General features: G+C 41.6%; 1 protein-coding gene across 2 annotated transcripts; it reads left to right on the top strand.

The window, feature by feature from the left end:
• Positions 1-616: 616 nt before the first annotated feature.
• Positions 617-10,211, top strand: kiaa0895l. 2 transcript variants are annotated; one of them, XM_088412499.1, is made up of 7 exons: positions 617-753; positions 2,779-3,541; positions 3,621-3,764; positions 5,227-5,359; positions 6,482-6,787; positions 7,380-7,477; positions 9,200-10,211. In XM_088412499.1, the coding sequence occupies exons 2-7, from the start codon at positions 2,810-2,812 to the stop codon at positions 9,359-9,361; spliced, it is 1,575 nt and encodes a 524-aa protein (XP_088268625.1). In that variant the 5' UTR covers positions 617-753; positions 2,779-2,809; the 3' UTR covers positions 9,362-10,211. The 2 variants fall into 2 exon arrangements, with proteins under 2 accessions (XP_088268625.1, XP_088268624.1); XM_088412498.1 differs by having other exon boundaries at positions 617-830.
• Positions 10,212-14,888: the final 4,677 nt, after the last annotated feature.

Genomic DNA, 14,888 nt, shown 5'->3' with positions numbered 1-14,888 from the left:
TTTGGGTGAGCCGTGACTGCTCGTTACCTAAACCCTGAGTAGACATTTTGAGATGTCAAATATGTTTGTAAAGACCTTAATTGTGGATTAAAAAAAAAAAAAACAATACACAAACATAACATATACATAAAACAATAGTCATCAAATTAACTATAAACAAAATATTAACCTTTTATAGCTGAAAATGATGAAACAAAAATCCTATATAATAAAGCTTCGAGACATGTGTGGTTTTAATTTGATGCTGTATAGTAAATTTGAAATGCTCGCTATCGAAAAATGTGAATTCTTTTCTTATTATCGTGATGTTATTCAATACTGTACCTTCAAGACGTATTTAAAAATCTTTTGAACATTTACAATTAACAGCTTTGCTAACAAGTGAAAAAACAATATGTAAATATGTCGTGAAACAATTGTGCTTGAAAATGTAAAATTTATCAAATGACTGATATAAAATTTATTGATCACTCATCTGCTACTTTTCAGCTTGTGTGGCAGTAAAGCGAGGCGCAATATTTTCTTGCTTGTATGAACCGGAATACAGTAGTGTTGCGTTTCCGGGGTCAAACGTCATCGCGCTGTGCGTGTGACGTCATATGTTCCAACACCACCGCCGCTTCCTGGCCGGTATAGGCAGGGAGGCGCCTCAGGCCCTCTTTCCACCTTACCGTTATTCTCTCTCTTTTTTTTGTCTTCTCCTCCTCCAGAACCCGTCGGCTACCTTCTACCGAGGAGCTGCAGCCGTCATGTGTGAGTAAACGGTGGACATACATGAAAACGCTGATTGACCCTTTGATTGGAAGTAGTTTGTGGAGGAAATGTTAATGGTGAGTTCGGTTGTTTATAGTTTCCCAAGAATCATTATGAACTGCTTTTCCATGTGTTGCTTTTCGAAATTCAATTTAGAATCTTGTTTTCTTCCATTCAGTTAATTGTATTATATTATTGATCTTATGAAATATTGGTTTCTGGGGAGACGTCACTGTACCTAAGTGGATTTTTCATTTATTCGTACCTTACTCGAGCATATTTTTTCATCATACTTTTCATTTCTACTCCCCTTTGAAATCTTTGGAAGATAGAATACATAGAAGTAAAGGCAACCAAGGGTTAAAATATATATTGATTGGTTGATTCGTTCATTGATTGATTGCGATCTTGGGAAAAAAAATAGGGAGGGCAGCAGCAGGAACGTGTTATGTTATCAGATTGGGAGAAGCAAGATATTCCCCATTTATGATAATTGTGCTGACTACAAGACTGATTTGAAGTAAATATGTTGTCCTTCGACAGCCTAAAAATCATCATTTTCTGGCATTCAAAAATAACTTGACTGTAAAGTAGATGAACATGTATTTTTCATTTGTCAGAATGACATTTTTTCCTTAAGTCATTTCACAGCCTGAACAAAGCCTTGGGAATGAAAAAGCAACCTGTGGCAAACATTAAAATCCAGTCAATCATAATTCTTGTCAGGAGGTTTATTGAACACAAAATTGAAAAGAAGGAGTGGATGAACCCTATGCAGGGCGGATGAAACTGATGAATACCTCTCAGTTCAGTAAAACTGCTCATTTTCGAGTGACCTTTATTTGTAGGCAGCCTGAGCACACCTGTGCAATGATCTTGCTGTCTCGTCGGCATCTTGTTTTGTCATCTGACTATTTGGGAGAAATAGGCCTTTTGAAAATAACATTAGAGCTTTGAGTTCAGTTCATGATAATTGCATACAAACACAAATTTGTTGCATGTATATATTTGTTTAGTATCACTTTCATAACCAGCATGTGCATGTGCTTATACCCAACAAAAAATGTTCAAATCATAGATTTTATATCTTGCTACCACAGATTTGTGATTTGTAAATTGATGCGTGACACACAAGTGCACTTTTTATTATAGTCCTAACTTTAGGGCACACATAACCTATAAAAATGCGCATAACAAGGGTTGCACATACAGTAGATTATGGTTCTCAAATAACTACCAAAGTTGTTTGTTTGCTCAATTTCCCCCTACCTCCCGACTTCATGGATGAACCTAAAGATTTAGTGCACATCTGCGTATATACGTTTTTTTTTTGGATTATGCTAAGATGCACACATCAATATTGCAAGCAAACCGAAGCCGCATCTTGTCTTCAGCGTTGCCAACTTAAAATTATTGCACTTCTCCAATCATTTAAGCAATTATTTAAAAAAAAGAAAAGTACCGACACCTCATCTTAGCTTCACTTTTATTTGCTGTGTACTGAGAGGAATTTGCCTCTGTAATCCAAGATCCTAGGGATAGATAATAGTGGTTTGCGGTCATAATGTCAGCACACTTTAACCAAATATACCGTTCATATGTGTAGGTTATGTCATTTTAATGTAACTGGCAGATAATCTGCCCCCCTCCCCCCTTTTCAGTTTTCATTCCTACATAATTACAATAACATATACCATGGATGCACAATGGCAGCTTACTGAAACAATACGATGTACCGTTTACAAATAGAAATTCAATTCATATTTAACATAAAATGACATCTGTACAGTGAAGTTTATGATGCATTTGAAGGTATCATGCAAAAATGTGTGACAAAAACAATTTTATTTCAACGACAATAGATGTGTGTCAGGGACTGATGAGATGGGGGGTGGGGGTCAGGTCCCTCTTGCGGCTCCCTTCCACTACCACTTATCACAGACCAACACTGACTTAGTATTCTCATTTATAACTCCCAATTTCACCCTGAAAAACACCATGATGAATCTCTTGTGTCCACCCTAGCCAGCGTGAGGCAGAGCTGGTGGCTGTGGCGATGGTGTTGGACTCAGGCGAAGTCTTCATGGATCGTGTTGAGGGTGAGAACTCTGAAGGCACCGGGGACCTGTTGGAGCTGGACAAATCCAAAGCTGTCAAAGCCAGCAGCAGCACCAAAAAGAAGCTGAGACCTCAAGCTGGAAGGCGCAAGGTTTCCAAACAGGTGAAGGCACCCGCAAACGGGATTTTGGCTCAGAATGAAGCCGATCAGGTGGGAGAGAGCAGGACAGTGTCAAAAGCGGGTGCCCCATCCAGGCCTCTTTCCGGCCGCCCCCTCAGCCTAGACGTGACACCTCAGCGCCTGCGAAGGTCTCTGGAGCAGAAGGCAGACAGACAGTTTATGCAACCGCCATGGCGCATCGGGTCACGGGCCGACCCTTCGCTCATCGCCCGCAGCTTGACCAGCCTCAGCCTGAGTGACGATGGTTGGATGCGCCGCAGTGAGAGCACATGCTCCGTCAACCAATCTCTGGGACTGCGTGCTAAAAAGGGACAAATTCGACCCGCTACCTCCCTACCCCACATCGCTAAAGGTGAGGGGAGCAACACGGTGTCCCCCTCAACCAGGCCGTGTCTGCTTTTCGCTCTAAGGCCTCTGAACCTTGAGCAGGAGAAGGAAAAGTTCTTTCAGTCCAACTACAAGTATGAGCCCCAATTTGAGTATGCCCAGCCCGAACCAAAGGCCGTACTTGACAAGTACAGTGAGGGCTCTGGCCTCTTTCTGGAGCAGGTATGTCGCAATCTTAAAATAAATCCCAGCATCAAATACATGTTATCGATCACTTGGGGCTGTTTGTGTGTGACTGCAGGCTGTCGGCATCATGGAGTGCGTCCTGAATAAGTTTGGCTCCTATGAGACTTTTGAGGAGGTCACAGGTGGGACTGTGCTTCCCAAGAGTCAGGTGTGGGCCACTGTGCGGAAATATTTGCAGAAGGAAGGCTGTGTAGGGGAGGTAAGTGCAATGATACAGGTTTCACCGCCATTTAAATGTATAAACAGCATACATTGAAGTGTATGAGACTCTCACCATGGTTTTCAGCAAACAGAAGCCAGCAACGCATTGTGGCGGCATAGTCCAGATGAATCAAATAATTCAAGGAATAAGAAGAAAGGCCACTAACACATTGTACAGCTAACATGGCATCAAAGTGGCCCAGTAATGTCATTTCCGGTTCACCCTTGCTGCTCGCTTGCCGCGGAACGTATTCATAGAATAACTCAAAATCCATGGGATACTCCAGTGGTTCTCAACCTTTTTTTCAGTGAAATGTTTTTAGCCAAATATCCCTTAACAAGTGCAAAGCATTTTTGCTTAAAAAAAAAAAAAACCTTAAAACATGCCACTAGTGCCTGATTTATTAAACATTTAGAACCTTTCAAACTTTATTTGTATCGGGCCACAAAACAATAATCAACATAAAGTGTCCTCTTTTGGATCATAGAAGAGATCCATCATCAAAAAGAAATGACTTCATTATTAATAAATCCACAAAAAATAATCAACATATGCTAAGTCTGTTCACAAAAATAAGTCATTAACTTAATTATTAAAAAATATTCATACACAAACAATGATCAACATATAGTATCAGACCTGTTCTCAAAAGAAATAATTATAAGGAAATATTTGTCCACAGAACAGTATCAAACATGAAGCGTCCTCTATTGGGATAACAGTAAAAGTCTTCACAAAAATAAGTCATTAACTTAATTATTAATAAATATTCATACACAAACAATGATCAACATAAAGTGTCAGTCTTGTTCTCAAAATAAATAATTATAAATAAATATTTGTCCACAATATTCAACTTAACGTGTCCTCCTTTGGGATCATAGTAAAGATATGTTCACAAAAATAATCAACAACTTGACAGGTAACGAGAGGTGGCACGTGACAAGTTGGGTCGAACCATTCTAGTATAGAGGAAAAGCTGGATTTTTAAAATAATAATTGAATAACCTACTGAACATAAAATGTGTTTTATGAACTTATATTTTCCTGAAACATTGAATTCAATCATTCTTTTTAAACGATTTTTGCATGTTTGTTTGTTTTATTTCAAATCTCGAATACTCACTGGAGTTCCTTCAAGTAACCCCATTTGAGAACCACTGGAATACACTATTAATGTATGTTGATTCGGACAAAAACCTTAATTACATCATGGTTTTATAAAAGATTTACATTTGGAAAAAATGTTTGCTACATGTTAAACATGTGAAAAATACATAGCTATATTTTATGGGATATAGAATTCCATAAAACCGAACTAATTTGTAGTCAAGCTGTTGATTCACTTTTGATTGCACAATTTTTCCACTTTGCCACTTTGGGGGTGCATTGCCTGTTTTTTGGGGGTTTTTTCCCTCCTCTAATATATGTGTGGGTGTGTGTCTGTCCGTGTTTTTAGGTTGTGGTACGTCTCTCTGATGAGTTGCTTTCTCAGGCAGTCATGATGGTGGAGAGCTGTCGTCCCACTCTGACCATCAACCTGGCTGGAGCCCGTCAGCATTGGCTCGAGGGGATGCTGAGGCATGAAATAGGTGACCTTACACCTCCTGATTGGATGTAAATTTCCATCAGTTTTTTTATATTTTTAATTTTTTTTGCTCTTGTACTATCACCGCCAGAAGAACAGCCCATAAAGGTTTCTGTGAATTCATAATGAATATGCGACTATTAAAATTCTCGCCAAATTAGAATGAGTGAAACCACGAGGCTCCAAAATAAAAATACAAAACAAAACAAAACAAACGCACCAAGAAAGTGTGAAAGCAGGCTTGCATCGTTGCATAGTTTCCTGACACTACTGTGGCAACATTTGGGTGTGTGGGAGATTTGTGTCTCGTGCGGTTTTCATGGAAACCTTGCATGTGTTAAAAAGGTACTCGAGCTACGTCCCACTCCAAGAGCAGACTAATTGAGGCTTTAAGTAAATATAGGACCTTAAACGGTCTATTTCTTTAATAGTGAGTGTGAATAGCTGATTGGCCTATCCCTCTGCCTGGGATGGGCGGACGCTTCCTGAGACTTTAATGTAGAAACATAGCAGAAATGGGCACATCACATCACTGGCTCCAGAACATATGGGTCAAGGTCATCATTATGAACTACCTTGCAATGTACATGATAGGACCCTACAGCAGGGGTCCCCGACCTTTTTATCACCATAGACCGGTCAGTGCATGAGATTTTTACTGTGAACCGGTGGGCTCTGCTCTGAAGTGTAGCCACACCATTCCTCTTCACTACAAAATGCAATATCCACAGCGGCCAGAGGTGGCGCCAAAAAACAAAGATCAAGCCATACAAAGCATAAATGAATGAAATGTCAAAAGGATAAACGAAATCAGTTCCAAAACATAATAGTTTCGGGTACGGCAATTGCAGCCCAGTACCAGTTGATCCACGGATCGGTACCGGGCCGCAGACAGGTGGTTGGGGACCTCTGCCCTACAGAACTGGGGTGGAACAATATAACAACTACAAAATAACTTGTGGATGCTACGTTCACAATGGCCAGTCCTGGCAGTCCTTGGCAAGCTGGGAGAAATTAATCTGTTACTAAAATGTGTTCTGATTCATCAAAGGTTTGTGCTCTTGTTATTATTTGTATTGCGAAGCAGCCCATAGGTGTTCAGTCATCAATGTTTGTTCCTTGTCAGGCACACATTATTTGCGAGGAGTCAACAACAGTCTTCAACCATGGGCGACGGCAGAGGGAAGAAAGGAGTTTGGCCTGAAGCCAGCTAACCCCACTGAGGAGGGGCTGGCCAGCCTGCACAGCGTGTTGCTACGGAAGCAGCCCTACCTGTGGCGTGCGGCCCTTCTTTACTACACTGTTTTCCACGCTGGAAGCATGAGCTTCAGCCAGCTCTTCAGTCACGTTGCACGCTTTGTTCAGCATCCAGACGTCCGCTGGGAATACTGCCTGCGTGCCAAGAGAGGACAGACGGACACGTCGCAACCCGGTGAATGCACGCGTGCAAATGTGCACATACAAAAGAACACACACACACACACACGTGCGCGGTTGTAGACATGTAGGTGCACGCGCGGTCCTCATAAAAACTGGTACTTTTTCATTTTCGTGACCTAAGCTGAGCTTTGGGAATTTGGCAAGACTGCATTACGCTTCAATGGGCATTCTGATGAAGGGCATTTTTGATCACACGCCCCTGGTACATCTGACACAAAGTAGATTAGCATCTAGACCATCTAAAAGCTGGTCTTAAGTCTTCCGTGCTATCGACGAGTATTCTCGTCTTTTAAAATAGTAATAAAAATAATACAATTCTCATCACACGTTTTTTATGGAGGGTAGCTGACACCCTTGACTAGTGCTTTTATGTCATTTGAGCACTGTAGTGATAACTGCGACCATTGGATGGCAGTGTTGTCATCACGTCACATCCTGCGCATTCATGCATGTAGATCCCATTCCTCTCTGCGATCAATTTAAAAGGGACTGAGGGAGAGCTGCTTCCATTACCTGGCAAACAAGTTGGCTGTGTTTCCTCCCATCACGGCGCAAATGATCTTTGTTTCTTTTTTTTCCCCCAGGCTGCTTCAGTAAAGACCAGGTTTATTTAGATGGAATACTGCGAATTCTTCGGCATCGAAGGAACATTGATTTCAAGATGCTGACTTCCTTAGGAAAGGTCGGTGTTAGTACCTTTACTCATCAACGCCTTATGATTAATTTGCTATTATTCATGGTCATTCCTTGAAAATTCCCTTCCCATCCTCCAAGCTGATGAAACAGTACGTCACAAGGGTCATTTACAAACTTGGGAAAGGAAAACAAACCAAGAATGCACCAAGCAATGGGCAGTCGTAGCCAAGTAGTTTGTCACCGGGGGTACGCTAGTTCAAGACTATCCCGCCGTCACACGCACGCACGGTGTCCCCGAAACACAGAATTCTCGACCGAGTCCGCGTGGGATCTCTCCGGGCACTCGAGCTTCCTCCCGCACTCCTAAAACACGCATGGCAGGTGGATCGGACATACCAAATTATCTTTGGGTGTCATTGGGTACGTGAATGGTTGTTCGTGCCCGTGTGGCCTGCGATTGGCTGGCGACCAGTTGAGGGTGTCCCCCGCCCACTGCCCGAAGCCAGCTCGGATAGGCACCGGCAAGCCTGCGACCCTTGTGAGGATAGGCTGCTATAGAAAATGGATGGATGGAGTCTCTTCTTAATGAGAAGGTTTAGAGTGCTTGTGTTAAGACTTTGTGTGTTGATGTACAGCTATACTTGAGAACTGTTTTGAGTTTACATCAACATAATGAGGACATTTTGGAGAAGTGAGGACATTTAGGCCAGTCCTCACTTTTTAGACCCCTTTTGGAAGGTCAAGACTTAAATTCGAATTGGGTTAGGGTTGAGGGAATGGGTTAGGTCGGAGGTCCCCAACCGCCGATCTGTGGCCAAGTACCACTCCCGAGGATTAACTGGTGCAGGGGCTGCACTCGATATAATGATGTTTTGAAACTGATTTTGTTTATCCGTTAATATTTATAGATCTGTGCTTTATTTGCGCTTTGTGCGGCTTCCTCTGCCCGATGTTATTACATTGAGTTGAGTGCAGATTGTTCAGAAAAGTTATACTTTTCTTTGTAAGAATGTTGTCATTTCTGATATTCTGACCAAAATTAGTTTGTTTGTTGATCCAACAACGTTTATGACTGTGAAGAACATGCTAGCTAGTTAGTTCATGTTCATATCATGCTCTTCAGCATGATATATATTGCTCCCTTGTATGTGTTTAGCTCATCAGCATTTTTGTTTGCGCCAGGTATTTCCCTTTGGTATATTATGTTAACAAATGCAAATATTTTGCATTGGTAAGTACTCAATTGCATCTAATTGACATTTGGTTTTGATTTCAGTTCTGATTGATCGAATCAATGTAATTTGTGTACATTTTTGTTAGATATGTAATTCCTGTGCACTTAGTATTTGCCATTTCCACCCGATGCTCAATAAAAATCTCAAGCGTTGACCCGTCCGTCGTGATAAAAAGCTTGGGGACCCCCGGCTAGGCAATCATTTCGGAGGGTTAAGTTTTGAGTTAGGAGCTAGGAAATGCGTTAGGTCAATGAACCTCCTCACAAGTAAAGCTGTACAAACGTGTGTGTGTGTATGTGTGCTTGTGTTAAGATTTTTCAATTGCCTAAACATCTTGGCTAAAAATTGAACCCTGCTTAAGCTGTCTCCGCTTCCTAGTCTGAACTCTTACCCGGCCAGGAATCTTTCAACGTAAAATACTGATGCGTCATGATATATAATATAGAGGAACAGAGATAAAGCGTAAAAAAATACCACAGTTTTCATAAACCATCTCTTTCAACATTTTTTTTTTTTGCTTCCTTTTGACGCAGGTTTCCTACGAAGATGTGGAAAAGTTGCGGCACTTGGCAGTAATCAACAATCCTCGAATCCCACATTTCATGCAAGACCAGGAGCGGTACCTTCAACATCTGGATCACATAGTTGCAGTGAACAAAGTTAACGATTCAACCTTACAGCAACTGCTTCCATGAGTTCCTCACACCACCTGAAGCTGAAGGTGACGTCTGGCATCTTGATGGACGCTGCTGCTGTGTGGTGGTGACCTGAATAGTACTGAAAGCATTCATCATTGCAATGCGCTCATCTTTTTTTTTTTTTTTTTTTTTTACTTGATTCACACAAAAAGGGACTTGCACCTCCAGCTATACTCACTTTTGTCCAATGCATGTACATAAGGTTTTTACGCACAGCCAAGTAAGTTTTGTCACTCCCCTTCACTTTCTCTATTTTCATCTGCGTGTTCACCATATTATCAGATAAATGCAGAATTCATTATCATTGAAACCAATGACTGTTGAAGACACTGCTGCCAATTGATCTGAGAAATCACATCATGTATTTATGCAATTGTGGAAACAAACTGAATGTGACTGGCATTAGCTTGAAACTTTTTTTTTTTAATATACTGTATATCGTTTGTTGCTTTAGCATCTTTATATATAGTCTTAAGAACACCTATTTAAAATTGTGGGAGGCCATGAATCGTTGTAATCAAGTGCCAGTGGCCTCGGGGAGAATTTACCGTGTCAGCGTTATTAAGACGATGGATCGTCTTAATGTCAGGTTTAAGAAACCTAGAACATGTAATAAACAACAAACCAGAAGGAAGACAAGTAGCTTTACTCGTGAGGAGAGCGGACAGGGACCTGCACCTTCTCAGACCAGTATAACCACATTTTGAAATTTGTGCTTTTAATCTGGAAGGCTGCGTTGTGTCCGTTTCATGTTTACGGTCGCCGTTAGCCATTCAGATCTTAGCAGTGTTGGTGTTAACCGAGGCTGTTAGCGCATTGTTTTCAATAAAAGAAGCTAGCTGACTGAGCCAATGTCTGAGTCCATCCTTTTTCACATGCAGGGGCACAACGATAAGATTTATTCTGTTAAGAATTCAGACCGTTTTAGTTGTTTACTTATATCTGGTTTTGAATTGTATGCTTTGAATCTGAAGTGCCGTGCTCTGTTTCTTGTTTTACTTCCGAAGCTGATTGGATGTCTTGCGTCACGGTTCGTGTTCCGTCGCTCCAAACACGTCCTGGATGTCACCCGATTGACCATCACACAAACTGCGTTGATTGCATTTCAAGCGCTTGTTACATCGTCGGTCTGAACCATGCATTATTTTTCGCAAGCAATGTTACATAAGGATGAAAGCGTCGCTGGTTGTAGACACCCTAGTCTAGGAAATTGTAGATGAGAGGATTGATGTCATTTTTACATAGTGAGATTTACAGCAAGGGGAGAAAAAGTTCATCCGTTTGGGGGTGTTGAATGTGGTTTCAGAACATTTTTTGTCTACATGAGTTGCTACTCAGGACACAGTTTGGGAGCAGCAGTTTATGCAGTAAAAAAAAGTCAAGTCAGCCATTGTCGCGACACTTTGCCAGGAATAACTTATAAATGAATGCGTTCAAATGTGTTTCATTATTATTGTTATTATTATTATTATTATTGATATTATTATTTGGTATGGTAAGGGTTTATTTTGAAGCTAGACGGCCTTTTCACAACATTTGGCGGCATGTTTAAATGCCATGCAGAACATTACCAAGCAGCAAGTTCTTCCCTGAGTACCCACCGCAAAAACAACAGCTGAAAGAGAAACTACATCTTTGGCTGTGCAGGGACGAGAAATATTGTGACGTTATAATCTCACGAGATTTGGCATACAAAATCTGGTCCAATCCCTAAAACGTATGCTGCAGCTTTTACTGGACACACATGCACACAAGTGAACTGTTGTGAGAACATGACAATATCCAACAATGTAGTGAATCTATGGCTGAGTCCAAGCCTCACTGCAGATGAGCAAAAATGCAGATGCCCGCTTCTGGAGCGGGGATCGTATCATTAAAATCCCCACCTTTAGCTGCTGCCCCAGTCTGTATGCATCAAACTCCCTTGGCACCCTACCACAGGTGGTGAACCGATGGTCCCAAGGGTGCTCGCCCAACCACAGGGTGTTTGCTAATGAGCCCCAACTCCGGTGTTAACGAGTTGCACAAACAAAATCAGGCGTTAGAAAAGTATTTCCATTACTTAACAATCATGTGCAAAGTGCAACCGTCTCTTGTAGCACCAGATGGATTCCTATTTACTTTCCACTTGGACAAGTTATCTTATTATTAGATTGTCAACTACAATGTGTTCTTCACAACTGTGAATAGGTTCAGTGCAAGCAATGATGATAAAAATAATGATCCACTGTGAAAAGCGGGAGTCACCCGTAAGTATATTTTTGAAAATCAAAAAATAACTAAAGGTAATATAAAAATATATGTTTTTGCTTTCCTATATCAAAACGGTCACAAAGTAAACACGTCACAAGCTGTATCAAAGATTTGAGGTCAGTTATCCTTGATATTCAAAGTCATTTATGAATGCATGTCATGATGGTCTTTAAACCTTTATCTTGTTTAGTATATAAGTTGAGTTCCTGTTGTTGTCAGACGCTAACTTGCAATCTCCTGGACAGTACTGCTTGGATCCTGGAATACCACCTCGTGACAGTATCCTCTGATCAATATTGGATCCAGCACTTTTACAGACTGCCATGGATTATCACCTCGACCGACGAGAAAAAATGATCGACCGGTGGTTATCAAGACCGATCAGTTTGAGCTGAGTACGGCGGCAAGGGTCCAGCAGCCGTTATCCATCCAAGCGCCGGTGGCCGGATTGTGGCCTTTAGTTGTTGAAGTCCCGGCAGCACACAATGCATGGCGGTTTCCCGTCCAAGTTCAGCAGTCACCACCTCCGGCCCAAGCGCAGGAGCAGGTCCAACGGTCGATGCCTACCATCCTAACACATGTCCAGCAGTGGGACTCCCATTCTGGAAACTATACCTCAGCAGTAGAACATCCCGGACCCTGCGTATTGGCGGGTGGACGTTCAAGACCCTGTGCCTCAGCAGCTGGATATCAAGAACCTGGCACCTCTGCGGCTGGATTCCCGGATGCTCAACAGTTGGATGTCCTGGATACTACTGCTCGGCGGCTGGACATCTCGGACCCAGTACCTCAGCAGCGTGGATGTTCCAGTCCCTACGGATCGACGTGTGAATGTCCCAGACCCAACGCCTCAACGGCTGGATATGATGGATACTATGCCTCAGCAGTTGGATGTCTCAGACACTGCACCTCGGCGGCTGGACATCTCGGACCCAGTACCTCAGCAGTTCGACGACCCGGTCCTTGCGGATCGACGTGTGAACATACCAGACTATGCGCCTCAACGGCTGGCGGCGCATGGCAACCATCCGTCCGAGTTCATGCCCTAGAGTCCCCTTCCATCTGATGTTTAATGGCGCAAGTCCTGTGGCCGCCTACCGACCCTGCTGCGTGCAACAGCCTACGGATCCCGCTCTTCTGTGTGGCGTCCTGGAGGTCCACCTGACTTCAACTGCCTTGCATCTCTCATCTGGCTTCTGGATTGCCCACCTAACCGACCCTAATGATTGGTCCTTCTTCCCTCATCCTGACTCCCTTCCAGTGACCCTATCTGGGTTTTGTTTGTCCTTGACGTCCCTTGAGGGGGAGGTACTGTCACACAGTAAATGCATGTCACAAAGTGCATTTAGGATTTTATGTCAGTTATCCTTGATGTTCAAAGTAATTTAGGAATGCAAGTCATAATGGTCTTTAAGCCTTTATCTTGTTCAGTTGAGTTCCTGTTGAGCTTTTGTCAGAAGATAACTTGCAATCTTAGTACTTTTGTGCTGATTCCGGCTTTGTTTTTGTAAAGAAATTGTAAACACTCAATTGTAAAAACCAGCTACTTGCTGAAGTGCTCTTGGATGTCGGAATACAACACAGTGTTGGGCAAGTTTATTCAAAACGTAAAGCATTACTTATTACTGTCATTCCAAAGTACAATGGACCCCCTTGTTACAACGTCCCTGACTTATGTTATTTTCATGTTGCGACCTGGAATACAGAGTTTTTTCATCCCCTCTTTATGACATTTTCCCAAATTTGCGCCCAGAACAACTCATGACCCTAGGGGCTTGGCTGTATTTGTGTTGTTTCGTCTCCATCTGCAGGCATTTTTTCGTAATTACACTTATTTTCAGTTGTCGTCCCTGCAACGCGTCACTAGAATTCTGGTCTATTGGTCGGCCTCACTCGTTTCAAAATGGTGAAACGGTAAAGCTTTGTTCCATTGTGAGTGGTTACAAAACCGTATTTATAGTGCATTTTACTGCTTAATTCAAAGTTAAAAGGGTTAGCCATGGGTTCCAAGATTGCTTGTGATGTTAAAGAGAGAAGTAAGAAGATGATTTATATGCAAACGATGCTGGAGATAACCCTTATAAGGGAATATGGGCATAAAAAGTGTCACTCAAAGGTAAATAAATCGTTTCTATATTTTTTACTTATGATGTTTTCTGATTGTATACATGTACATTATATATACGTAGCACTTACTATACTATTTTGCTACCAATTTTTAATATGAATGTAAAATTTAGATGTTTTTACCTGGGGTTCTAAATGCATTAGCTATTTAACATAGGTTTGGATTGTCCGTCATACAGCGAATTCGCCTTACGACCCCAACCGCGGAGCGGGTTAATATCGTAACACGGGGGCCCGCTGTAATTAGTTACATTATAATACTGTGTTTGAAATGTAAAGCATTACCTGACTATTGCATTACTCTCACCAACATATCTGAAAATATGGATTTGCTATTCTAAATCATTATGCTCATTACAAATTTAGTGGAATGACGTTAAACTAGCTCATTCCAAATTCAGGGGAATGACCTTAAACTAAACTTAAGAAAACTTACATGCTCAAAATGATTATTTTTGCAACCTTGGACTTCTAAATGAAGCCTAGATCGCTGGAAAAGTCAAATAAAACCATACAAATAAAATGACCTAAAAAATTATCTGCATAACAATACACCAGCGCCATCTCAAGGTAACTAAATGAACTGCATTCATTCACTGCTTTAATTAACATAAGTTTAAATGGTTAAGGAGCATTTTTTGGGCTATATATTATAATACATTGTGTTACTGTCATTTGTACCAAGTAAAATGCTACTATTTTTTTTAAGTGTAATGCCTTAAACTACCACGTGACAGCAAAAAGTAATTCACTACACTAATTACATTTGCAATGCATTACTCCCAACACTGATCCCAAATAGCCCCTTAAATTCCATGGAATGAGTGGACATATTCTATGGTCAATTCTCATTCCTTCAAAAAGTACACTTAGAATACATAAGATGCGTCTAGCCTCTCTCGCCACTATGACGCACTGCATCCGCCTTCCCCAAACTTGAAGATGTGCCAGCTACCATAATGTCTGTGGTATCGCCACAAAGATCTGCTTCTCTGGTTTTACAATCCATTGGAATGAAGTTGCAGTCACAACCAGCTCAGGAGTTGTTGGTGATTTGAAAAACATCTCACGGGTCGGATTAAACCTCACAGCGGGTCGTATGATTGACACCCATGTCCTATAACCTTAAACCAGTGCTTTCACT

This window comes from Hippichthys cyanospilos, chromosome 4, assembly GCF_059441005.1.
Source record: "Hippichthys cyanospilos isolate Australia breed blue-spotted pipefish chromosome 4, RoL_Hcya_1.0, whole genome shotgun sequence".
In the NCBI taxonomy this organism is placed as follows: domain Eukaryota; kingdom Metazoa; phylum Chordata; class Actinopteri; order Syngnathiformes; family Syngnathidae; genus Hippichthys; species Hippichthys cyanospilos.
The sequence above is the reverse complement of the archived record's forward strand: the minus strand, read 5'-3'. Positions and strand labels throughout refer to the sequence as shown.